Here is a 26,063-nt window from a genome sequence, read left to right on the forward strand (position 1 = left end):
TTTTTTATTAATTACCGACTCAGGAACAACCCTTTTTGTTCTTCTTGATTTTAGAATTCCTATTTACATAAGTGAAGTCTTTTGAAGTATGAAAATTATAGTTCAAAGCTGAAATCTAATTAAATAATTAAAATAATAACATATTGGATGTTATTGTTGATGATATTTCTATACAGTCAATAATTAATTTATAACGAATTTCATAATAATGTAAGAAGTGATGAAGATGAAGCATGCTTCGTAGTGAAAGAAGGGAAGAAAAGATTGGAAAACTATAGAACAAAGGATTTATGTAACTTTTAGATGGAATGAAAATTGTGTCCCCGTCCCAAAATAAGAATTCTCCATCCCTCCTGCAAAGTTTCAAATGGCAATTCTCGAAAACGAGAATTCTAACCTCTAACATCTCGATCAAAGAAACGTATTGGGCTAAATTAAGACATAGGGAGGCAAAGAACTAAGTAGCTCCAGTGACATGACCTACAGATCTCAGAAAAACTCTATTATCCATGGTGATTTACATGGAAACCTCAGTACAAATAACATGTCAAGGTTGCCCCACCACAACATTTCGCAAATCATCCATAACTGGTCTAAATAATAAGATTATCCATATCAACTCCAGACTTTTATACACAAATACTTGAGGCACAACGAGATTTTCACGACTCAGCTCATTCTTGCACCAAGACTACCAAGTCTAAAAAATCTGTGCAACAAAGAATGGCAAAAGTCACCTCTATTTACTTGGAGTCAGTTGTTCTTGTGTTTGATCCCCTGCCCTCTTCACCCTTTTCAAAGACTAGGGGAACATTTGGTCATTCTGCTTGCTGGGCTCTTCGAGTTTTACGCCCGACTCTTCAAGTTTGAGAGAACCTATATCTAAAGCCTGCAAGTGCAATATAAACATATAAACAAATGAGTACTAAAGATGAACTGTCATTATTTCATTTTATTTTATTTTTGGAAAACGAGAATTTTTCATAAAAGATTATGTAAGGTACAAGAGAAGAAGAATATCTCCGGGGGAACCTTCTAAGACAAATCATTTCAATTAAAAGTGATGGTTTCCTATTTCAAACTTGTAAAGAGAATATTTCATGGCTTCCATTTTCCAGAGATTTTTCACCTTTGCACTTGTAGCCTCCGCAGCTGCTTTTTCTAAACCTCTAGTACTCTCGGGATTAACTTCCTAAAAAAATTTAAAGCCATAAAGAATCAAAAAGCAAGCTGGAAATATATATACCATGAATGGTAGCGGAAATGTAACACGGCATGGGCATGAACAAAAATAGGACATCCTATATTCAATTAGAGCATACCGGATCTTTGATTTCAGTCTCAACCGTTTCTCTTTTAACTCTGCTTGGGATGGGTTTTCTGTCCAAACAGCAAGTAAAATGCAGAAGTTAAGATAATAAGGGTTGTAAAGATAAAATTGAAAAGAAATCAAGTACAAAACGAAATACCCCTCTTCGTCAACTTCCATATCTGAGTCTGGATCCCATCTCTCATCCTTATCTTCCTGGTCTTCATCCGCCTGAAGATCAAATTTAACAGTTTGCAATCAAGAGACAATTACCAATGACATAATTGACCAAACACATTACCAATTTAAATTTGTTTCCTATTTCCTAATAAACAACAAATAGAAGGGGAAAAAGGCACAGATTTTGCGTCTCAAGTATAAAGTTTTCTCATACTGAACCTGCATTACCATTTTACATTTTTCAACAAATTATTGTCACCATGCCTAGAAGAATAGCAACATCACACAAACACATTGGATCTATTTTCATACGGAGCAAAAAAGAAAAAACCATAGGCGTGAAGTGCATACAGGTTGGCAGAGAAACATGAGGAAAAGCGATACCAAAAATCAACACGTGGCTCATTTGACGGACAGGAGTCACATCGAATGCAGTTCAATAAGCATATCAACTCGCAACTCATGAATACTCCAACTGTTCAACCTTTGCCAGATATGGAATTGGAGACTACTAACAAAATCAATCATGTGTAGAATATCTCAAGTTGCCCACAGGTGACTAGCAACCATCACATCTAGGTTAAATCCGAAGGTATTTTAAGAAATATTACTAACCCTTGGATTATTAATCAGTAATTACTTAATAATTAGTAAAAGGTAATGTGATAATTATAAGCTGTATCTTAGAATTGTTTTCAAAGTTGGTGAATCTAGCGAAATATGAGGTCAATGAATATTTTCGTGTCATAAGAAGTTAATCCAAAATCATATCTACAGTGCAATCAATAAGAACTCTTCTCATTACTTCTGTGTGCGTGACAACATAAAAAAAATGTTAAATTTAAGAGAGGAGAAAACTAATGAAACAAATTATATCATGTTAACCTACCTCAGGGAGTTCAGTATCAGGAGGCCTCTCTTGAAATGGAACACTGGGCGCATGCTGAAGCCGTGCAAGGTATTCAAGTAGCTTTCCCTGTATTTCTTCCAACATAAGGTGTGTATTTTTGTTCTCCATATTACTGGGAGCAACATGAAGAGTGTAATCAGGACCAAAATACTCATAATATTCATGCTGTGGCATTTTGTCATCAACCTCCATCCCAAGAGCAACTCCTGTCTGCACTCCACGTGACAGTTCAATGTAAAACAGCAGGTCAGAAAAATGATACAGAGACAAGAAAGAACTTTAGAATAACAATCTAGCATCAAGGACAATGAGACTTTATAGAAAATAGAAATTCTTAACACCCCACCATGAAAATAGTAAAACATACTACTATTATGAAGCCACAGAGTTAATCAGCTCCCTCCACATGATTTCTTTTTTTTTTTTTTTTTTTTTTTTTTCTAATTTGGAAACACACAGGCATATTGTAACATAAAAGAAATGGGATAAGGAATTTCTGATGTCTCCATTGGTCAGAAACTTCAATACATATGTTCCCGAAAGAAGTCAATCACAATCTTTGTGGATTATAAATTTGTTTAGTTTGAGCTGACTCATATCATACAAACCAAAGCAAACCTTCAAATTATATAGAATTGAGACATATTAGTCAGTAATTGAGTTGTCATGAACAAGTACGGTGCTTCTATTCCATTGCACTTCCTAAAGCACAATCTTAAATTATATCATTTGCCTCACTCATTATGAGATAATAAGATCAAGGGGTGCACTTTCCAAAACTTCGTAGCAAAAGATACAAGAAGGAACCAACACTTGATCATACAAAAATCACTCTTTGAAAGCAAAATGTGTACCTCGTAGCACCAGCAGCGAGCAACGTTACGGATGGTATAGCCACCCCCACCAAGCAGTAATAGAGGCACATTGAATGATCTCATATATCTAACACACTCTCCATGACCTTTTATTGACAGGTTAAAGCATCCTAGCCTATCGCCAGAAAGAGAGTCAGCACCACATTGGAGAACAACAGCACCAGGTCTAAAAACTTCCATAACTTTTCCCATTATAGGTTTGAACAAGTAATGATAGCTCTCATCATCAATTCCATCATCCAAAGGAACATTAAGTGAGTAGTACTTTCCTTTCCCATAACCAATGTCTCTTATATCTCCTGTACCAGGAAAATAATCTCCAAATTTGTGGAACGATACAGTCATGACTCTGTCGGTTGTATAAAAAGCCTCTTCAACACCATCTCCATGGTGGATATCAATGTCAACATATAAAACACGCTGCACATAAAGAAGTTTCACAATCACAAGATCAACATGCAACAAATAACAAAATAAAAAATTTTCAGGATGCATCCTATTCCAAGTATGAGTTTATTCAAACCACAACCACCATACTACATGAAGTGATAGTGATTAAAGATTACAAAAAAAAAAAAAAAAAAAAAAAAAAAAAAAAAAAAAAAAAAGATTGCATATCTTGAGTCTTTACCATTAATCAGTGGTGCACTACGTTAATATGATATGGTATCACAGGACAAATGAAAGATTTACAACAGTTAATAGTTAATCATGCCTCAGTATGGATTAGAAAGAAAAATCTAACAACTAATAATTAATGGTTAATACTTCTGTAGCTACACGAACCTCATAATGTTTAAGGAGCTCCAGTATCGCCAGAACAATATCATTGACATAACAGAACCCAGAAGCTTCGCACTTCTTCGCATGGTGTAGACCACCAGACCAATTGACAGCAATATCACAAACCTTATGGTTTAACTTAACGGCACCACCAACAGATCCACCAGCATAAGTTTGACAGAAAGAATAAAGGCCATCGAAGACAGGACAGTCCTCACCAACATTGAAGCGCTTAAGCTGTCTCAACTGGTCTTGCTGCGTTTCAGGGGTAATGTTTTTAAGAAACGCCACATAATCATCAGCGTGAAATCTGCAGAGGACTTTATCTCTCGCAGGAAGAGGCTTGAAAACCTGCATATGCTGGAGTAAACCATAATGGGCGAGAAGGGCATGCGTCATTCGGATTCGATGTGGCTTCATTGGGTGCCCCTGACCATAATAGTAATTCCCGACCTCAGGGTCGTAGAAATAGCTGACCTTCCTCTTCACGCCGTCAGGCCCAGATGATAATGAATTGCCGCCTGTCTCCATACCCCCCACGAGGTACAAAGAATTCTAGGGCAAAAACAGCCAAGAAGTAACCGAACTTTGAGCTGGGTCACCAAAACACTTAACTACAAATGGTAAGAACCCACATAAATTCAATCAGATTTTATCCCAAAACGAAATTCAGAGAGCGAACATCAAAAACGAAAACAACGAACCAAAGCAAATTATAGTCTCTAACTTAACGTCAACATCCGGATTCAGGCAAAAACTACGGTTAATGAAACTACCTTCTCGTAATGAATGTAAACGAAGTATAACTTCGATGCGAGCGAGAAACGTAATACAGTAAAGAAAGGTTAGGGAAATTGATCTTCCCTGAATAATGAGCAAACAAAACAAGAACAAAAACCTGAAGCCAAAAAGAGAGCGCACCTCGAGTATGGTGGAAGAAGCGGCCCCAATACCTTCCTCACTATGCCCAACAACAGACGATGAAATTGAAGCCCAGTATCTAAACCGACTATGGTTAATATATGGACGAAAACTATTTATTTATAGTCCTAATATTTCCCTCACTCGTAAGATATAATATATTTTTATTTATTTTTTTATAAATTTTTCTCTATAAAACTAATAAAGATAGATTCAAATTTATTAATGTATTTTAAGATAAAAATAAAATCGATATAATAATTAATTTTAAGTTTTAATTGATATACGTTAAAGTTAGGTATAAATTGACTTTTACCATGTTGTAATGTAAATATAAAATGTGACAAAAATTTGTAATATGATAATGTAAAAAATAAAATATTCTTTGAGAAATTAAAATAAGTATTATCAAATTTTAAAATTATTTATCCATATAAAAATTTATTAGACACGAACATATTAGATATCTATAAATAAATATATATATATATATTTTTTAAAGTTTAGGTCAAATTGGAATATTAAATTTGATTTAGAGGCTACTGTTTACTTAAAAAAAATAGCTTATACTATTTTTTGTACTAATTAAACTCATTTAATGTTAAACAGTTTTTCAATTATGTTTTATTTATTATTTTTTTTTAATCTTACTTTAATCGACCAATTAACTAATTAATATAGGAATAATATAAAATTTAATTTATAATTATATTAATTTATTAGAAAAAAACCCATAAACATAATCAGTAAAACGTATTAAAAACAAATAACTCATATTTGATTTTTTTTTATGTTAATCATATTTTATATTTATGCCACAATTTATTTAACTAAATCACATAAATAATACCGGTTTTTTTTTTTTTTTTTTTGACAAAAGTTTAAGAAAATTTAATGTTTATAATCGATGTTAGTGGTGATGGATAGGACGAAAAGAAGAAAAAAAAAATAAACAATAAAATATGCAGTAAAATTGCTCAATATAAAATAATATCATTACCAAATCTAAAACAAATCTTCCCTATTTTTTTATTGTCTGTTTTAATTTATTTTTATTTTTTGTTTTCTTCCTTTCATGGCAGGATAGATTGGTATCAGAGCTAGTCACTCAACAGTAAGATGTGTTGGATGATGAAAGTCCCACTTCGGCTAATTTAAGGAATGATCATGGATTTATAATCAAAGAATACTCTCTCCATTCGTATGAGACGTTTTTTGGGAAGCCCAAAGTAGAGTTTATACTCAAAGTGGACAATATCATATCATTACGGAGAGTCGTGTTCATCTAACATGGTATCAGAGTCATGCCCTAAACTTAGCTATACCAATAGATTGGTAAGGACTCCAAAAGAAAAAAGAGTTGAACCTCGATTAAACTAAGGGGAGGCGTACTTTGTTCGAGGGGAGGTGTTAGATAATGAAAGTCTCAAAAGTTTCACGTCGGTTAATTTAGGGAATGATCATGAATGGCCATGAGAGGTTAGAGCTTATGCTCAGACAGACGGATAATATCCGGTTTATGAATAAAAATTGTTTTTTCATAAAAAGAAAAATAAAATTGAAAGGGGCCGTTAGAAATTTTAATTCGTGTGTAAGGTTCACGAGTACTAAATGGTCTACCGTCTCCTTCCCTTACATTTACTGTTACTAAATTCCCATGAAGAAGACGATGAAGCCGCCCTCCATTTTCGACATCTATATAAACGTCGGCCCCTCTGGCTTCATTCTACAGCCATAGCCGCCCAATCAGTCTGAGATTCGAACGAAATGGAGCAGAAGCTTGAAAGCAAAGGCAAAGTGTGCGTAACTGGAGCTTCTGGATTTTTTGCTTCTTGGCTTGTTAAGCGATTGCTTTTGTCTGGCTATCATGTGATCGGTACTGTTAGGGATCCAGGTTTCTATCTCTCTCTCTCTCTCTCTCTTTCTCTCCGGTTTGAATTTGCTAAAGAATAGGGCATAGAGAAGAAGTTCACTGATTGGTTGAAACATTTGTTTAGGGAATGTGAAGAAGGTGGAGCATTTGTGGAGATTGGAAGGAGCCAAGGAGAGGCTTCGACTCGTCAGGGCTGATTTGCTGGAACGTGGGAGCTTCGATGATGCTGTGATGGGATGTCATGGCGTTTTCCACACAGCTTCCCCTGTCTTGGATGCAACCCATTCCAAGGTAAAATCCTTGAGAATTTAAGCGGATAGATTATCTATGCCTTATTTGTATTCTTGTGATTGTTGTGCTTTTGAATTCATCGAAGCTTGCTCTCATCAGATATGGATTAACACATGGATTATGTTCTTCAAGGCTTACAACTTTTTTGTTTGGCAAACTCTCTGATACATTGAAGTCTAGTACAATTCTGATACCATGTTAAAATCATTATTGATGTTCTAATATGGTACCGTGTTTAATCGATACTGTGCTAAGTTACCACCGACCCCATAAAACTGAAACAAATTGATGAGAGTTAACTTAATCTTTCAAGATTCACATTTAAAATTTAACCAGACATTGAATTTTGTTTTCCATTTGAAGATCATATACTACTTTCCATAGAAAAAGGTGGTTCTGATTCAATACCATTTTCTTGGAATCCAAACAGGACGAAACGCTGGAACCAGCTATTGAGGGCACATTGAATCTGCTACGTTCATGCAAGAAGAACCCATCTCTAAGGCGTGTGGTACTCACTTCATCTTCCTCAACTGTTAGAGGAAGAGAAGATATTGACCCCAAAATACCATTGGATGAGTCATCTTGGACCTCTGTTCAACTGTGTGAGAGACTTAAGGTGCCATCATATAATCCCCATTCAAATAATTCATTCTTTTAATATGGATCTTGTTTTTGGAAACTATATTTGATCCTTAGCAATTTTCTCTTGCTCTGTTCAACTGTTGTTAGCCATCATTTTGAATATTATTCTATGCCTATATGGATTTAAAGTGTGTTTCCCATTTTCTTGCAACAAAAACACCTTGTATGGGACATCAAACAAAAGTTGTGGTATGCTCTTGCAAAAACTCTAGCAGAAAAGGCAGCTTGGGATTTCTGCAACGAAAACGGAATCGATTTAGTAACCGTGCTCCCTTCGATGATCATCGGGCCTAGTTTGTCGCCTGATTTATGTTATACAGCAGCTGTTGTCCTTGGCCTGCTTAAAGGTAAGTGAAACTTAAATGGCTTGCGATTTTTGCACTCTTGGTTTTTAGGAATCAAATAGACTGAGTTTTTCTTTATTATTATGAAACAATGCCAGGGGAAACAGAAGTTTTCCAATCACTTGGAAGGATAGGCTATGTTCATATCGATGATGCTGCACTCTGCCACATCCTTGCTTTTGAGAACAAAGATGCTCAAGGCAGATACATTTGCTCCTCAATTGTGCTGGAAATCAACGACTTGGCACCACGCTTATCGTCTCGCTATCCTTCATTCCCCATCTCGAAAAGGTTTACTTTGATCGCCTTAACTATCGAGTTTCTCTTTTAGATAAGAAACTTTGATTGGTTTGATTTTTGGTTCTTGGAAACTATGTTGAAATGTGAGGTTGAGAATGATATGAACATGGATGAACATTTTTTCTTCAGGTTTGAGGCATCAAACAAACCATATTATGATTTCAACATATCAAAGGTTGAGAAGTTGGGGATGAAGTTCAAGTCTGTGGAAGAGATGTTTGATGACTGCGTTGCATCTTTCTTGGAGCAAGGCCATCTTTCTTCACCTTCGTTTATACTACTCCCTTAAACTGAAAAATCACTTCAAACCTCCATGTTTGCAGTCATTAAATACAAAAATAAGGTTTATATATCATATTCAAAGAATCTATGCTCTCATTTATCCCTTTATTGAATATTTTTTCGAGTTTGAATAGGTTTCATGTTTCCTAACGAAGAATTTTCATGTTTTCATGGTATAGTTTGTCCATTTATCCCTTCACTGTATGAATTGATCAAAACAACAAAAGTTATAGATGACATACAACGAAGAAAAATGACAAAGTAATTTAAGCATTAGAGCGCGTTGACCTATTCTATGACATCCCCGACTTCAACTCAAGCCTTGTGTATGTTTGTTTCGGGGTGGAGTGAGAAACTCGGTTTGAGACCCTGTCTCTAATGATGGAATTATGAGAGTAAATGGGAGTCGAGACGGGGCCTCATTGTCAGGCCATACTGAGGGTCTTTACCTTTCCTGCCAGCCGTGTCGAGTTGTACGTCCTAATAGGGGAGATGATTGATCAGAAGTATGAGATATCGAACAACTCAAGCGCCTCATGAGCTCTTCTCTACATCTCCAACTCAAACAACTCGGCTTCTCTCTCATAGCTATATTCATTATGAGGATTTAAACTTTTAGTTTCAATAAAACTTTAGAATTATGTTCATATCTTTTTAGGTACAATAAATTTTAGATGAATGATTACATCACCTTTATCATCTTTATTATTGAGGTATACTTATGACATCAATTATGAACATAATTAATGATCGATTGATTTATATTTTTGTCAAGATGCTTTACCCTTGGCCCAGTTAATTTTTTGTTTTATCCATACCTACCATTGTTATTTTTGGCTCGACCATATATGTTCCCGCTGCCCCCACCTTATCTTATGACTATTTTTTCTAGTACAATGTGTGCCCACACCAACATGTGCGGGTAATATGTATTGATTAATCCCTTTTAAGGTTTGATGCACTTTCCAAACATGATGACCAAGTGCACGAAGAGTGCGAGTATAAGAGTCCAAGCTCACTGGTAGCAGATATTGTCATTTTTTAGCTTTCCCTTTCTCGCTTCTCCTCACAGTTTTTAAAACGGTCTACTAGGAAGAGGTTTTCCCACCTTCTATAAAGAATGCATCGTTCTCCTCCCTAGCTGACGTGGGATCTCACAGCAAGCAACTGAGACACGGCTTGCGACAAGCCATGCAAAGACTAGGTCAGTTCAATGTTTATGCCACTAAAACATGTTCAAATTCAACTCACCTAATACTCTTGAAAAGACATTCTCGACATGCTCGACGTGTCAGCTAAGTATTAAACATCGACAAAAGATCAATAGATCAATCAACCAAAAAAAAATTGAAAATAATTGAAACTTAAGAAAAGAATGGTGTTAAGAGGAAGGAGGGTTCAAGAAATATGAAGATGAAAGGTGCTTGGCCTGAGATTCCTTATTGAAATGGCACATTGATGGTGAATGGGCAGGTAGTCACAGCCCCCACAGCCCCATACAGCCACCACAGAAACAACATGTGGACGCCTTCCACCGCAATCGCCCAGTGGCTACACTAATCACCACACCTTTCCTTTTCCTTTACAAAAATGAATATTATCCGAAATTAATTTGCCCGCACCTAATAGATTGTCCTTCTCTAATAGTCTAAGTCCACTGTTAGTAAATATTGTATTTTTTTTTATTTTTTCATTTTGAGCTTCCACTCAGGATTTTTAAAATCCAACCGAGGATCTCACAGCCTTGCTAAAAAATATATTGTTTTTTTTTTTTTTTTTTTTTTTTTTTTTTTTTTTTGGGCTTCCCTTCAAAGTTTTTAAAACCTAACGGATGTTGGATCTCAACCTGACAATTTTAAAACGTATGTATTACTGGTTTCTACACTCTTATAAAAAAAAATGTTTTGTTTTTATGTTAATATTTTAGAGAACTTGGTAATCACACAATATTTGCCACTCAAGAGTCTGAATAGATCCGAAAATATTATTGCAGTAAACAAGTTAAGAATGAGAAAATGGAATTGAGATTGAAGGTTTAATTTTCATTGATATTTACAACGTTTAAATAGATACAAGCTATCAACTAATACCTACTAGCTAAATCTTGAGAATAAAATAAAATATACTACTACTCAAATCATTAAAAAAAAAATTAATTGATTATAAATATTTAAGATATATTCTATAATTAATATATTCTCAAAATATTAACTAATTACGAATATCTTGACTCATTCAAATTATCAATAAGTTGCACTAAATTTTGACAGGTGAGACTATAAGAGTAAAAAAAAAAAAAAATCAAATTATAGAAAATGACAGTGAAACTTTATACTATATTTATTTTTTCATTAATATATTTAAATAATAAAAAATGCGAGTTTTGGAAGAAATAAATATAATTTTGTTAAAAAAACGAAGAGGTGCCAATAGTTTTTTATCTACATACCATTTTGTTGTTACTAATATTATATTTATCTTGTTTCTAAAGTATTAAATTATATTAAATATTTTATTCTATTAAGATATTTTAAAAGTACTTTTTTTTTTTTTGTTTTATTTTGTGTAAAAAAAGGAAATTAAACAGTTCTAAAACGTCATCAAAGCAACCAAAAGGCAAGCAAAGCAGGTAGTTTTTGCAGGAATCAAGGAGCTGGGGGTTCAATTTTCAGTGATTAGTACGTGGAGAAACTTGTTTCATGCGGTCCCTGGAGGCTCTGTGGCCTCATGTACTATCCATCCAAATCTTTCCCTGTATTTCCCTTTATTTCTTTTGTTTTTCTCTCGTGGGGAAATCTGATAAAGAGACAAGACTATGGATAAACTGAGCTTGAATCAGCGGTCATCATGGGATTTCCTCCAATTTACATGGGGTATGCAATTCGTTTGGGTGGGGGCATATTTATTGGCGAATGGGGACTTTATCTTCGACTGTCATCCCTTCTGCACACCACCTGTTCGATCAAAGTCCTCAAACAGCTTTTGGGTCTGATATTTCACTTTGAACCCCAGAAATGGTTTCTGGGTTTTCAGAATTCAGTTGAGAGTTTCTGACTTGTATAAAAATTCCCATTTGTGGGAGCTTCTGCTTACTTCACTTGCTTTGAAGTGGGTTCACTCTGTTTTTCCATATAATTGAATCATGCAGGTAAAGCCGTTTGTTTCCTGTTTGTCTGCATTTTCTGTACTTGTGTTGGGTTTTTGGGTTGTTGGTTTGTTGGGGAAGATGATTCTTCTCTTTGTTTTCATTTGCTAATCTCTTTGGCAGCTGGTTTTTCGAATTCTTTCCTTTGTCAAGCTCTGTTTTGGCCTCGAAGATTGTTCTTATTTTGTTAGTATATTAAAACTTTGAAACCTTGGTGAATCCCTTTATTAATTTGACATTACATGGTAGGCGGTTCTGTTCACAAACTGAAAAGAGACATTAACAATGGAGGACAAGCGAGGTATCAGCAGCAACAAGCCAACCGAAAAATGGATGGCATTTGACAGAGAATCAAACACAACAAACACTCCTGGAAATGAAGCAAAAGTAGACAGAAAAAGCTGGCAAGCTTCTGCCACAGGGGCAATATCAACAGAAGCAATCATAGCAGAGAGGGCGGCGGAGTGGGGACTGGTGGTGGAGACGGACGTGGAAGAGGGCAGTTTCAAGGCCGTTGGGAGAGCATCAGGGGAAGGAGGGGGCAGCAAAAGATTATCAGGGAAAATCAGTGGCACAGAAAGAACACCAAGCTTTAGCAATGAAACTTCTGGAGTTTTTCCAAGGGCATCACAAGAGTTGAAGGATGCTTTGTCTTCTTTGGAACAGACATTTGTAGTCTCTGATGCCACCAAACCAGAGTGTCCCATCGTGTATGCGAGCAGTGGATTCTTTGGCATGACTGGTTATGCTTCAGAGGAGGTCATTGGAAAGAACTGGTAAGATCAATTCACTGTGCGTTCTAAAAAGGAAAAGAAGAGAAAAGAAAAGAACTTTTTGGTGTAAAAGTTGTATGAAAAAGGCACTCCAAGAGAAGTACAATTTTGGGTCAAATAGTAAGTGGCAAAAGAGATGTCCAATAAAGATGTTCATTTATAATCATTTACTCTTTTCAGAAAGTAAGTTAACCCATATTCCTTCTCTCTCTAATTTGCAAAAAGTTCCGTCCTTTCTGAATATTGCAAGAGGGAAAATTTTAGTTTATGTATATATATATACACGCACAAGCTAGCCATGGAATGCCCAGATGCATCTTGCTTGGATCTACAACATTGATGTTTCTAAATTTTTGTTAGAGCCCCAGCTGGGCAGTGTAGATGCTGGTCGAATAATCAGTTTTCGAAGTCTTGGGTGTTAGGCTAAATGTATTGCTTATCCAAGATGGTTGGATTTCAAATGGAGCACAGTAAAATGAAAGTTGACTTGCAGCGGAGCTGCACTGAGCTTAAATTTTCTTACTTGGGTACTGACGGAGGTTTTGTTGGTGTTTTCTTTTTCTGGGTGGCAGTCGTTTTCTTCAGGGACCAGAAACGGACCAGAAAGAAGTTGACAAAATTCGATATGCAGTGAAAAATGGCAAAAGCTACTGCGGAAGGCTCTTGAACTACAAGAAGAATGGCACTCCTTTCTGGAATCTGCTGACAGTCACGCCTATCAAGGATGACAATGGCAATACTATCAAATTTATTGGGTTTGATTTCTTCTTCGTCTTTTGACTCATCTTTTGCTAATGCAGATACTTTTGCACGCACATTTGACTGTCACGAGTCCTGCCTGTGCTTTTCCTGTGCATGAATTTTTGATAGAATAATCATAATGATAAGACTTGGAGTTACTGAAATACAAAGAGAATAAAGAAAGTTATGCACGACCACAGAAGTCTTAGAGTAAAAACTGTAATGAACTAAGAAATTGAAGAAGCAATGTTGACTTGAGAATCTTTCAACTATAAATTACATGCAAAAAAATTAAAGTTTCTCCAATTACTTCTGTACAGTTTATTGGAGCTTTGGTTTTATTATTTTGATGTTTTTTTTTTTGTAATATAAACTCAAAAGAATGGTATTTTCTATGGCAGAATGCAGGTAGAAGTAAGCAAGTACACAGAAGGCATAAATGAGAAAGCATTACGACCAAACGGATTGCCAAAGTCATTAATCCGATATGATGGTAACTGTTCTTCCAAATTTCTATGGCATATGATGCTACCTTCACCTCTAATTTTCACTTTTGATGTTTTAGCTCGCCAGAAGGAAAAGGCAATGGGTTCGATCACAGAGGTTGTTCAGACTGTGAAGAATCCCCGTTCTCATTATCGAGCAATGAGTCATGACACCACCAGAAAAAAAGAAGATTTGGAGAAGTTCAATCTTGACTATGTTCTTCCGAAGTCCATTCTAGCTGCAAATGCTACACCAGTAAGACAGACTCCTCAACAGGACCTGAGAGATGATGGTTTAGGCAAGAAACCTAGGTTATCAAGTCGGGTTTCTTTCACGGGGTGAGTTATTTTACTTAATTGTTGATCGTTTCACTATGTTGACGCCAATGTTGGTCGTGGAAGGTTTAATTCCTTTGGAACTCATGCAATTAATTCTAATTTCATAACTGCACGGACTAAATGGTTGGTTAATATGATTTCTAATTATCACTTTGTAGTACTTGATTCACGATTCTCTTTGTTCTGCCATCTTGCAGGCTCAAAGGGAAATCTCTAAGCAGTTCAAGGAAGCTTGAAGTAATAGCCTTTGAACCAGAAATTTTGATGACCGATGAAATCGAACGGACTGATAGTTGGGACCGTTCTGAAAGAGAAAGGGATATTCGCCAAGGAATTGATTTAGCTACCACATTGGAGCGCATTGAGAAAAATTTTGTCATTACGGATCCAAGGCTTCCGGATAATCCAATTGTACGACCACTTTCTCTTATTGTGGAGAGGTTATAGTTAAAATGGCTCTGAAACATGAATTTATTAATCATAGATGTGGAATAATATTCAGGTGTTCATAGAAAAGAAAATTTTAGTTCATAATGTATCTCTAGCAATATATTAGCAAGTTTAAACTGCACAACATTCTTAGTTAATATATTAGCAAGCTTTGCAAAAACTTTGGTCATGTTTAAATTGCATACTGTAATAAAAATTAACTTTACTCTTGTATGCAGATATTTGCATCCGACAGCTTTCTTGAATTGACAGAATATACACGTGAAGAAATTTTGGGACGAAACTGTCGGTAAGGACACCGTCACATATTATTTATTAATTTGATAAAAAGTATTGTTCTGTTCTGTGTTTTTTTTTTCTACTTCCAGTCAAAACCTTTCTAAGTTTCACTTAATCTTTCCATACTTTTTCATGCCATCCATCATTTCTCTTTCTCCCTCATACCTTGGTCGACGTGAATATGAATAAACTTCATTATTTTGAAGATGAGTAATATGCTTAAATATAGAACCAGCTGGGAACAATTTAACTACATTATATTTAGTTAATTTGTTCCTACGGTAATATTCTGGTCGGTTAACACTAATCCATGTTCTACATGGCCAAGGAAGCATTGACTCGAGCAAAGACCGGGCCCATTTGAACTTATGTCGAACTTTCAAATGAATTTTTGCAGAAAGTTTTCTTTCATAATAAATGTAGTACATTTCCTGTTCATCCCACAGGTTTCTTCAAGGACCTGAAACAGATCAAGACACTGTCACAAGGATAAGGGATGCAATTAGGGAACAAAGAGAAGTGACTGTTCAGTTGATCAACTATACCAAGACTGGTAAGAAGATGCGGTGATGTTATGATAATGAACACATTGGATGGACACCGATAACACGATCAACTGTAATGAGTTTTACTTGTCAATATTACCTCCGTTAGATTTAGTTTGAATGATAATATTAAATATACAGTTTTCTTTTCTTACGTTCTTTTAAGTTTATATTGTGCAATTCCATGTAGATTTGAGCTTTGAAACCCGTTGGATTTAATCCTTTAGCAGCAGCTTTTAAAATTACCTGATTTTATGAATTATAGGTAAGAAGTTCTGGAATTTATTCCACTTGCAACCGATGCGAGATGAAACGGTAACTATTAGAACTTTCTTCTAAAGCATCGTTGATACTTGAATTTACAATGTCGTATTGCAAATTCTATCCCATTTAACATTTTCTTCTAAGCCCCATTTTATTTTTATAGGGAGAGCTTCAATATTTTATTGGTGTACAACTAGATGGAAGTGGTCATGTGGAACCTTTGCAAAACCGTCTTTCTGAGACAGCAGAGCTGCAAAGTGCCAAGCTGGTATAATTTTATTTTTCTTATTATTTTCACTCCCTTGGTGAGTTTGATTTTCTTGAGCATAAGTCTCTTTTCATTTCCTGTAAAAAAAAAAAAAAAAAAAAAGTTTGGTATTGATCACAGTTCATATTGTAGTTATTCAGTGTTTTTCGTAATAATTTTTCTCTAAATATCAAGGATGGCCCACTTTTTATGTCCTATTATTAGGTTAAAGCCACTGCAGAAAATGTTGATGAGGCTGTCCGTGAACTTCCTGATGCCAACTTGGTAAGGTATTTCTTTTGCTCTATGTTTGAATTGGAAAGAAGTAACCTTTCACATTGATATGTATATCGTTGTGTTTTGAACTTCGATAGCTATGTCGTAGTTTAATTATACAACTGCTCCTGTTTCAGAGACCAGAAGATTTGTGGTCAATGCATTCTCAACCAGTCTTCCCCAGGCCTCACAAGAAGCACAGTTCTTCTTGGACTGCTATACAAAAGGTTAACTTATGTACCATTCTATTCTTTTATCTTCTTTGTAAAAGTGTGACCGTTTGCCACTGCTCATTTCTTTGTAAGCTTCTAATTCCTGCAAAGTAAAACACCGAACCACCAGAAGGGTGCTCCCAGTTTCCTCGTTCTTCCTAATTCTTGCCTTGGACAAAAATTCGTCCATAGATTTTAAAAACTAGCTGAGTAGATTCCGTCTCTCATTAGGGAGGGAGTTTTAGTCCACGAGAGCAAATGAGGCCATTGATGATGTTAATTCTAGAAATATTTTTACTGGTTTTTGTATCTTGCTAAGATTCCTTCTTGAGAATTTACATTTTCTTTGTAGATTATTCGACGTGGTGAAAAAATTGGACTCCAACATTTTAAGCCAATTAAACCACTGGGTTGTGGAGACACCGGCAGGTAATGTAGTGATAGGGCATTGTACATGATTACTTCTTTTTTATTTTGTTATGCTCCACATTTATTGTAAGTTCTTTTTTAAATAATTATTTTTTAAACCAATTTGTGTGAGAAATGAAATTGATCAGCAATAAAGTGGACTAAATAGGAAGTGAATGCTGTTAAGTTTGATTCTAAACACTATGAAGCTGCTCGACTCAAAAAGGGACGATTTCATTCATTTACTCTCATGTAAAGTTTTGGAGTTGTACTCAATTTCGCTTGAATTTCTCTTTTCACAACTTTTTTTTAGACAACTTCTTTAATTAAAAAGAAATATATATTGTTGAGAATTATTGGAGTGCGTCCCACATTGGTTAATTTAGTGGAAGATCATGGGTTTATAACTGGGGAATACTATCTCCATTGGTATGAGGCCTTTTGGGGAAACCCAAAGCAAAGCCATGAGAGCTTATGCTCAAAGTGGACAATATCATACCATTGTGGAGAGTCGTGATTCCTAACATGGTATCAGAGCCATGCCCTAAACTTAGCCATGTCGATAAAATCCTCAAATGTCGAACAAAGAATTGTGGGCCTCGAAGGTGTAGTCAAAAGTGACTAAAATGTCGAACAAAGGGTGTACTTTGTTCGAGGGCTCCAGAGAAAGGAGTCGAGCCTCGACTAAGGGGGGCTATTCGAAGCTCCATAAGCCTCAGGGGAGGCTTATAGTGTACTTTGTTTGAGGGGAGGATTGTTGAAAATTATTGGGAGTGAGTCCCACCTTGGTTAATTTAGTGGAAGATCATGGGTTTATAAGTGGGGAATACTATCTCCATTGGTATGAGGCCTTTTGGGGAAACCCAAAGCAAAGCCATGAGAGCTTATGCTCAAAGTGGACAATATCATACCATTGTGGAGAGTCGTGATTCCTAACATATATATACCTGAAGAACCACACAGCCGCTTCCTTTGAGAAGTAAGGCCATCTAACCGTACCAAATTTCTGATATATTCTGTTGATCTGGCCCTTGGAGGCTACTATATGGACTTTTACTTTTAGCTTGATGCAAAGGGTACCCTACTATCTTTTTCAACCATGTTATGTAATTTCGCCATCTTGTCCCTGGAAGTTTTGTAATTTTTGGTGTCATCAAGCCTTGTTAATTTTGCACCTGCTCTGTTAACTTATGCAGCATATTTGCTGCAGTGTTCATCTGGTGGAACTTCTAGGTACATGTGAACTTTATGCCTTGAAAGCAATGGAGAAATCAGCACTTTTGAATCGAAACAAGGTATTATAAGAAAACCATTGTTTGATTTACTAGAAGCTTATGCCTTCTTCTACACAGTTCAAGTACTCTGTAGAGTTCATGATTGAATCAATAACACTTCATGCATCTCAAATAAACGAGACTTATAAGATTAAAAGAGACTCTGCTCGCAAACATATCTACAGGTAAATGAATATCAAATTTCTGAAAATTGGAACAGATAGTTGCAGATGCTTCAGTATAGTATCACTGGGTTTTGAACGAATGCACCAGCTAGCTATGTAGTTACTTCATCTAATCCCCTTGTTTGAAGAGTAATTTGTGTTTTTGTGAAGGTCCACAGAGCATGTATTGAAAGGCAAATCATTGCGCTTCTGGATCATCCTTTTCTTCCAACACTATACACTTCATTTGAGGTGCAATCATGTCTTATTCCATTTCTTATTTCCAAACTAATTCTAGATGCACTTTTTAGAACTATTCCTGCTCATTTTATACAAATATGGAATGTTTATGAATTTTAACTATATCTCTAACTGACTATTCCCATTTAACCATGCACACGTTACAAAAGATAGCTGCATAGTGATATCTTTATCCGCATTTTTTTTTCCAGACCGCTACACACGTTTGTTTGATAACCGACTTTTGTGCTGGTGGGGAGTTGTTTGCATTACTTGACAAGCAGCCAATGAAAATGTTTAAAGAGGATTCTGCAAGGTACTCTTTTTTTATTAACACCAAAAATTTCGAACTTTTTCATTAAGTTAGGAATTGAGATTATTATGTACAATACGTGGAAGTCGAATGTTGTATTGATCTCTTGGTATGTGGGGAAAGGAACTGTGACCATCCATGATAATTTTAACTTAATATTTTATGTTAGCTCGAGGTATCAATATGTTTACTTCGTTCATCCAAGCCATGTTCACGCTCTTGACTTATTATGCCCCATTCTCGTCTTCAGGTTCTATGCTGCTGAGGTCGTCATTGGCTTGGAGTATCTTCACTGTCTAGGTGACTTTGATCTTTTAGGTTCTTCGATTTCATCTGACATATATGCAATATTTCTTCCTATTCTTCTGATGCTTTGAGTGCAGTCGTCTGAGGATAACATCGACTTACAGTAGGATTTTCTGAATGATGAAATATTGTTCCCTTCAAGAACATTTTGACTTCATTTGTGAAGTTGATACAGATTTGAAAATTCATTAATTGATATGAATAATTACACAAATCACTAGGTGTAGCACTGATTTTTAGGCCAAGAATAAAATATTCTCTTTGACTTCTTATGATCTCTAAAGACATACTAAAAAATCATATTCCTTTTTTGATTCTAAGTCTGCAGCTAGGAGAGAAATTGGTCTACGAAGCTTTTTTCGAGTTCTATCTCTTGTGTTTACCATTTTGTGTAATTTTGAACTCCAAATAATTTTGGTAAAAGGCTTCGAAATAATCCCCATGTTACACACAAGGGATTTAAAACATAGATTTACTGTAAACGAATATTAGTTAATCTCAATACTCATAGTATGTAAGGTGTACCGTATGACAAGATAAACTGCATTGTTAACTAGAGAAAAGCGTTTAAGTTCCTTATGTTGGATTTTTTTTTCCTTTTCATGATCTTATGCAGGAATCATTTATCGAGATCTGAAGCCTGAAAATATTCTTCTCCAGAAGGATGGGCACGTTACACTTGCTGACTTCGATTTATCACTTGTGACATCCTGCAAACCGCAGGTGCCTTCCAATTTCATTTTCAATCGTTAAAAAGCACTTCTTATAGAGACCCATATTCAAGCTTTTCATATTATTAAAGTTCTGAAATGGTGTTAATTATATGAAACAAGCCCCAAGTCATGCATCATGGAAGATATCTTATTAAATAAAAATGTAACACAAGAGGAGTGCATAGGCCCCTGACATGGAGGTTAAAAAAAACTAATTCTGAGCTCGTGGATTCCGGTCCATGAGCTGCTATATCATCCTAGAATGCTTCTCCTCCTGATCAAGTACTTGTTCGTTCGTTTACTATCTCATGCATTTTGCATGTTGATATACTATTTTCTAGTTATATGATCTACACTCCAGTAAACTTCCATTCTAATGAAATTTATAAGATCCCGTCTACTTTGTGTGGATGATACTAATTCTAATTATACTCACCGAATCACAGATTGTGAAGTATCCATTGCATCACGGTAGAAGGAGATCACGAAGTCAACCACCGCCAGTATTTGTTGCAGAGCCGATCACGCAATCAAATTCTTTCGTTGGAACTGAAGAGTATATTGCTCCTGTATGGTGAATCCCCTATTATGCGTTCATCTACTTCATACTAAGATTATTTGATTAATTTGTAAAACAAGACGTTTTTATGGAGTCGTGTAATATAAGGTATATAGTTTACATGATGTGGAACACAAGAAGAATAAGTAATTCAGTATCTAAAGACTAGGTACGTGGGTCCAGATGAGCATGTCTTTCTTGGATATCTATTGCTTCAGAGCATGATAGTAGTTTTTAGATTACACTTTCAACTAAGAAAACATATAAGATGTTGATGATGATGATTTCATCGATTAGTTCTTCTCAAGTCCTTATTGGTGCATCAATTGCAGGAAATTATAACAGGGGAAGGTCACAGCAGCTCTATCGATTGGTGGGCTCTTGGTAAGACCATGGTGCACTTTTAGACTATTTTCCTTTTCCTCTTAGCACTTTCCGTTCCTAATTTTCTCCAAAATCATGGCACTATAATGCCTCGATCCTACGTATATTCCGAAACTATGTTCTTGTTAGTCGACTATCCGTTCCAATCTTTTTATCATCAAATTATTTATTCTACGTATCTGTTTTTGTTGGATAAGCATTCACCTCTGCTTCTTTTACTATCATTTTTTTGTGATGCTTTTCTAATTCAAGACTTGAGAATCGTTGTGTTTGGGATTCAGGTATATTGTTGTATGAGATGCTTTATGGTCGCACGCCTTTCAGGGGAAAGAACAGGCAGAAGACTTTTGGTAACATCTTGCACAAAGATCTCACCTTTCCAAGTAGCATACAGGTAAAATAATAAATCGCACTGAGATGTTGCTTGGTACCCTGCTTCTTTTTTTAATATCATAGTGCTTATGTTATGATCTAGTTTATAAACGCCACAAGAAGACTTTAAATGTTATCAACTTTAGTTAAAAAAAAACATCTTAAGGTAGATGTGATATCACTATACATAAGGTTGTACAGATCATTGTAAGGCTCATATTTGGCTTAAAAAAAGATTCAGTTTTTATTCACATTCAGTGTTCACGTAGTAAATTTTACAGTTGTGTAGACTAAATTGATAGGAAAACCATGATCGTTTTTAAACTTTATGTGAGATCTCACATCGGTTGGAGAGGAGAACGAAACATCTCTTATAAGGGTGTGTAAACCTCTCCCTAGTAGACGCGTTTTAAAACTTTGAGGTGAAGCCTAGAAGAAAAAGTCCAAATAGGATAATATTTGCTAGAGGGGTGTGATTAGGCTTGGCTGTTATTCAGGTTTGTCAAAAGAGTTATTTTAAACTAGCAAGTGAAGTTACTTTGTATGGGGTTTTTAAACTTGCAACAGAAGAGACTTAGAACAACAAGAATATTGGTGTACATATGTGAGATCCCACATCGGTTGGAGAGGGGAACGAAACATTCCTTATAAGGGTGTGGAAACCTCTCTCTAACAGATGTGTTTTAAAATCGTGAGGCTAGCGGCAATACGTAACGGATCAAAGTGGACAATATGTGCTAGCAGTGGGCTTGGGCTGTTACTAATGATATCAGAGCCAGACACCAAGTGGTGTGCCAGCGAGGACATTGTCCCCCACGGGGGGTAGATTGTGAAATCCCACATCGGTTGGAGAGGGGAACGAAGCATTCCTTATCAGAGTATGAAAACCTCTCCCTAATAGTCTCGTTTTAAAATCGTGAGGTTGACGGTGATACGTAACAAGCCAAAGCGGATAATGTCTACTAGCAGTGAGCTTGGGCTGTTACAACCTAATAGTCTAACTGCCTTTGCTAATTGGTCAAAGAATGTCTGAGGCTCAGCCAACACATAACAAGTTATTGGTCTTGAAACCTGTCAAAGGTAGCCACTTAGCATCAATTTGCTAGCGCGCGATCATTTTCTAGGCCTCCTCGAGTATCATTTTTCTTTTATAAACAACTCAAGGGCATATTGATTGCCTTGTTGGTATCATGGAGGGGGAAGTTCATGGGTCCCTGTAGAATGCATTAAACTTGAGGTTTTTTACTATAACTGGTGCTTTCCAATTCCATGCTTATCCAAAAACCTACTTCTGATTTGCATACTCGTCCAGGTAAGTCTTGCAGCAAGGCAGTTGATCAATGCATTGCTTCAAAGAGACCCCACGAGACGTTTGGGATCGAGTACAGGTGCAAATGAAATCAAACAGCACCCCTTCTTCCAATCAATCAACTGGCCGCTGATCCGGTGTACGGTACGGATGCTCTCGACTTTTGAAACCTATATTGCTTGTCAGGAACATCTATGAACAATTAAAAAAACCCGAACCAAACTTGGCTGTCAAAGATCTTTCAAAGAACATAACCATGTTTAACTCTTTATCAGCCATTAACAGAGATGATGTTCTTAAAATCTGCTCGTTTCTTTTGGTATGAAGGTCCCGCCACCATTAGAATCGCCTCTTCATCTTACTGGGAAAGGTGAAAGAGACAAGAACGTAAACTGGGAAGATGATGGGGTGCTTAGCTCAGTGGATATGGATTTTTTCTGAAGGTCCTCACCAGAGTAAAAACTTGAACACGCAGTACAATGGTTATCTCTTACCTGTTACCTGTTAATAAGTCTCGGTTCGTTACCGGCATACATGGCCACCCCGATAATTGCTGTTTGTTAGTGTGAGGCTACCTTCACTGTGATTAAAGTTTCGACATCGCCGGGAATCCGACAGGTGATTTGTATTTCAGGTCATAATCCTTCTACATTCAAGTCTATGTATGTAATGACTGTCTATATAACAATGAACAGGTAATAAAGTTTTCAGGAATAAATTAGCTTACATCTCTATGTTCTTGTCAAAATATGATCTGATTTGAATGAGCAAAGTTCATCAAGACAAAACCACTGTCGTCATGTGACATGATGACATCGTTTGATTGTTGAACAAAATATGTTTGTAATGGTTAAAGCCCACCGCTAGCAGATATTGTCTTCTCTGAACTTTCCCTTTCGGGCTTCCCTTCAAGATTTTTTAAACGGATTATGAGATCTCATATCGATTGAAGAGAAGAACGAAACATTCTTTATAAGGATGTGGAAACCTCTCCCTATTTTGAGGGGAAGCTCGAGAGAGAAAGTTTAAAGAGGATAATATCTGTTAGCATCGAGCTTAAACCGTTTCAATATTCTTTTGAACTTCTGAACTTCTTCCTCTTGTCTTGTTTTAACAATCTGAATCAAATGTCATTTCTTTCAAGGTTGCTGTTCAAGAATGAACATTATGAACAGAAGATGTCTGAACATATTGGATTTGCTGTCAAATTCTTATAGGAATCACAATGAAAAGGAAGTCATTAGGTTGCTTTTTTCACAAGAAATTTAATATATTTGCTTCTTAAAATATTTGGAGAGGGAGAAAATAAATATAAGGGTTGAAAAATATAGTTTCAATTACTTTATTAAATTATAAATTAGACTCATAATTAATTTATAATCTCTGTGTTCATTGGTATATTTAATCATATTTTGCAACTAATCTAATCCAATGAACAAATAATTAATCATAAAATTACCAACATTTGTACATCCACTTGAATTGGTCAATTTAGAGGGCGATGGCTTTTATTAGGGTTTGAGAAATTGAGTTCATGCATTGACATTTGAAACAAATTATATAATTAAGTCTGAATAAATTTTTTTTTAAAAAAAGTCTTAATAATAATATAAGAGGTCTTATTAGATCATCTATGCATTAATCTAAAGAGAAAATGAGTTCGGTTCCCAAATTTGAGTTAAATTTCGAACCTGATTGAATTGTAAACAAGGTCTCGCTCCTTTCTTGTCGAAATCTTATGTCTATAGGCTTTAAAAAACTCGTTTACTCTTACCCGAGTAAGGTTTTTCAAATAGCTGATTCTTTCTTATTCACTGTACCGACAAGAACAATAGAAAGTAAAGGCTATGGCCTATCCTATTATTTACTCTCGAAGAGCCTAGATTGGTCGGTAATGCCGATGAATGAACAAAGACATCCCGGATCCAATGTCGTGTTTCAAGAGCCTAGATTGGTCGGTAATGCCGATGAATGAACAAAGACGTCCCTTATCCAATGTTGTGTTTCAATATGGAAAAAACTCTTTTATTTCCTATTCTTCCCGTTCGACCAATTGTTGGCGATTTTCAATCTTTTTCCATTTTTTTGGGGATCAGCCACTACGAGACTTTCCTACAAATACATTCATTTGACGATACTAAAGATGTATTTCTTTTTCGAGCTACACGAAAGAATTATCCGAAAGTCCACCGAAAAAAGTGTTATTTTGAAACTATAATAAAAACTCATAGATCACGTATCTTCCCCTTAATTGTTTTTATCCTCATTCATCATTCAATCCAAATCATTTTGAAATTTTCATATTTTATGATAATTTACATCATAAATCGTACTCCAAAAAATGAAAAATATTACAAAATTTAAAGCATAGATGATACTGATTATTAATGAACAAGAGTTCCAGAAGAATTTCCAAATAATTTCAATCCCAGGAAGAACCGTTCCTTGATTTTCTGGTTAACCTTCCCGGAAAGGAAATCGTTGCATTTACAGAGAAATCCGTTCCGAAGTTCAGAGAACAAAGATTTTTACACAAAAGAACTGGAAATCCGAAAGCAATATACAGTAGAACAATCGATATGAAACGAAAGAAAAGAAGAAATCACTGCAAGAAATAATATAGGGAGGAAGGATTATCTGGAACAACGAAGCGGAGCTTCCTCTCATGGTGTTTCTCGATGTTGAAGAAGCATCTACAGAGAGGACAAGTGAAGCGATTCCTCTCATGCCATTTCTCGATGCAATCGAAGTGAAAAACGTGCGCACAGTCCGGCAATTTGCACACGGAATCTTCTCTCGCGAATTCCGTCAAACAGATGGAGCACATCTCCTCCTCTTCCGTTCGATCATCGCTCCTCTGCAACTCTTCGTATCTTCTCACCAGCAGAGTTCCGCCGCGGGAGCTGTCCATTTCTGGCAAGGAAGCGAGGCGGAAAACACTAGCGACACCGAGAATCGCTTCCTTGACACGAAACAACGGGATCCATACGAAAGTGTTGAAGAAAATGATGGCGAGTCCAATACGCGAATTGAGAAAAATTAAACCTAACATGGCGGTGCTGTGATTGAAAGGAGATTGAAGGAGAGAGCAGAGTTTATAAGAGATTGAAGGAGTGAAGAGGAAGATTAAGTCGTCGATTCCGCCATTAAATTATTGGAGGTGAAGGTCTGTGGAGTCTGACTTTTGGGGGAAGGCGTGGGCCAAATCCTTTCACTTTCAAGTGGAGGTTCTTCGCGATTCAAGAAGAAGGATGTATTATATATTGTTCTTCTGTTCATCGACTTTCGAATTGTTCAACTTTTCTTCACGTCGAGCGATGATTCCGGCGGGGAGACGATGGGCGGCCGGCGGCGATTGCTTAAAGGTACCAGAAAAGCTTCCCATGCCTTCAATTTATTTACAGGCTCAAACGTTTTCTTCCGCCCCAAAAAAAAAAAAAAAAAAAAACACCTCTTACATTTTTTTCATTTTATTTAAAAAAATATTAAAAGAAAAATTCTTTTAAATTAGTAGCTGTCTAAATTTTTTATTTTTTATATTTATAATAGATC

General features: G+C 35.9%; 4 protein-coding genes across 9 annotated transcripts; 2 read left to right on the forward strand and 2 right to left on the reverse strand.

The window, feature by feature from the left end:
• Nucleotides 1–273: 273 nt before the first annotated feature.
• On the reverse strand, nt 274–5,067 carry LOC111777450 (histone deacetylase 19). Of its 4 annotated transcripts, none has more exons than XM_023657065.2 (8): nt 4,979–5,067; nt 4,061–4,671; nt 3,254–3,694; nt 2,379–2,609; nt 1,470–1,540; nt 1,323–1,380; nt 1,130–1,192; nt 274–889 (listed from the first exon to the last, which is right to left on the reverse strand). In XM_023657065.2, exons 2-8 carry the CDS (start codon nt 4,586–4,588, stop codon nt 803–805), a joined length of 1,479 nt encoding a protein of 492 aa, XP_023512833.2. In that variant the 5' UTR covers nt 4,589–4,671; nt 4,979–5,067; the 3' UTR covers nt 274–802. The 4 variants fall into 4 exon arrangements, with proteins under 4 accessions (XP_023512833.2, XP_023512835.2, XP_086974743.1 ...); XM_023657067.2 differs by having other exon boundaries at nt 4,956–5,061; XM_087118617.1 differs by having other exon boundaries at nt 4,061–4,612; nt 4,979–5,052.
• Nucleotides 5,068–6,596: 1,529 nt separating this feature from the next.
• DRL1 (dihydroflavonol 4-reductase-like1) lies at nt 6,597–8,986 on the forward strand. 2 transcript variants are annotated; one of them, XR_015412146.1, is made up of 7 exons: nt 6,597–6,872; nt 6,976–7,142; nt 7,573–7,761; nt 7,972–8,134; nt 8,230–8,422; nt 8,561–8,774; nt 8,893–8,986. XR_015412146.1 is itself a non-coding variant. In XM_023656335.2 (6 exons), exons 1-6 carry the CDS (start codon nt 6,746–6,748, stop codon nt 8,718–8,720), a joined length of 999 nt encoding a protein of 332 aa, XP_023512103.2. In that variant the 5' UTR covers nt 6,597–6,745; the 3' UTR covers nt 8,721–8,844. The 2 variants fall into 2 exon arrangements, 1 of the variants encoding a protein (XP_023512103.2); XM_023656335.2 differs by lacking the exon at nt 8,893–8,986 and having other exon boundaries at nt 8,561–8,844.
• Nucleotides 8,987–11,346: 2,360 nt separating this feature from the next.
• On the forward strand, nt 11,347–23,243 carry LOC111777442 (phototropin-2). Of its 2 annotated transcripts, XM_023657050.2 has the most exons (23): nt 11,364–11,861; nt 12,108–12,634; nt 13,204–13,386; nt 13,774–13,865; nt 13,938–14,196; nt 14,394–14,607; nt 14,865–14,935; nt 15,372–15,478; nt 15,736–15,785; nt 15,898–16,002; nt 16,207–16,266; nt 16,395–16,484; nt 16,822–16,898; nt 18,088–18,172; nt 18,487–18,567; nt 18,768–18,871; nt 19,119–19,168; nt 19,791–19,897; nt 20,334–20,456; nt 20,779–20,830; nt 21,112–21,224; nt 22,515–22,655; nt 22,839–23,243. In XM_023657050.2, the coding sequence occupies exons 2-23, from the start codon at nt 12,144–12,146 to the stop codon at nt 22,950–22,952; spliced, it is 2,769 nt and encodes a 922-aa protein (XP_023512818.2). In that variant the 5' UTR covers nt 11,364–11,861; nt 12,108–12,143; the 3' UTR covers nt 22,953–23,243. The 2 variants fall into 2 exon arrangements, with proteins under 2 accessions (XP_023512820.2, XP_023512818.2); XM_023657052.2 differs by lacking the exons at nt 22,515–22,655; nt 22,839–23,243 and having other exon boundaries at nt 11,347–11,861; nt 20,334–20,461; nt 21,112–21,209.
• Nucleotides 23,244–25,113: 1,870 nt separating this feature from the next.
• On the reverse strand, nt 25,114–25,563 carry LOC111777036 (RING-H2 finger protein ATL18). The gene has a single exon (XM_023656480.1). It carries the CDS (start codon nt 25,561–25,563, stop codon nt 25,114–25,116), a length of 450 nt encoding a protein of 149 aa, XP_023512248.1.
• Between the last annotated feature and the right edge of the window lie 500 nt (nt 25,564–26,063).

Source organism: Cucurbita pepo, chromosome 16 (assembly GCF_057944985.1).
Source record: "Cucurbita pepo subsp. pepo isolate OVF chromosome 16, ASM5794498v1, whole genome shotgun sequence".
NCBI classification, from domain to species: Eukaryota; Viridiplantae; Streptophyta; class Magnoliopsida; order Cucurbitales; family Cucurbitaceae; genus Cucurbita; species Cucurbita pepo.

Coding starts and splice junctions, on each gene's coding strand:
- LOC111777450 (XM_023657065.2), bottom strand. CDS start 4,588: ATGGAGACAGGCGGCAATTCATTATCATCTGGGCCTGACGGCGTGAAG. Junction 3,695..4,060: donor AGCTCCTTAAACATTATGAG/GTTCGTGTAGCT, acceptor CTTTATGTGCAG/CGTGTTTTATATGTTGACAT. Junction 2,610..3,253: donor CTCGCTGCTGGTGCTACGAG/GTACACATTTTG, acceptor CGTGGAGTGCAG/ACAGGAGTTGCTCTTGGGAT.
- DRL1 (XM_023656335.2), top strand. CDS start 6,746: ATGGAGCAGAAGCTTGAAAGCAAAGGCAAAGTGTGCGTAACTGGAGCT. Junction 7,143..7,572: donor TGGATGCAACCCATTCCAAG/GTAAAATCCTTG, acceptor GAATCCAAACAG/GACGAAACGCTGGAACCAGC. Junction 8,135..8,229: donor TGTCCTTGGCCTGCTTAAAG/GTAAGTGAAACT, acceptor AAACAATGCCAG/GGGAAACAGAAGTTTTCCAA.
- LOC111777442 (XM_023657050.2), top strand. CDS start 12,144: ATGGAGGACAAGCGAGGTATCAGCAGCAACAAGCCAACCGAAAAATGG. Junction 13,866..13,937: donor GTCATTAATCCGATATGATG/GTAACTGTTCTT, acceptor TTGATGTTTTAG/CTCGCCAGAAGGAAAAGGCA. Junction 19,898..20,333: donor TGACATCCTGCAAACCGCAG/GTGCCTTCCAAT, acceptor ACCGAATCACAG/ATTGTGAAGTATCCATTGCA.
- LOC111777036 (XM_023656480.1), bottom strand. CDS start 25,563: ATGTTAGGTTTAATTTTTCTCAATTCGCGTATTGGACTCGCCATCATT.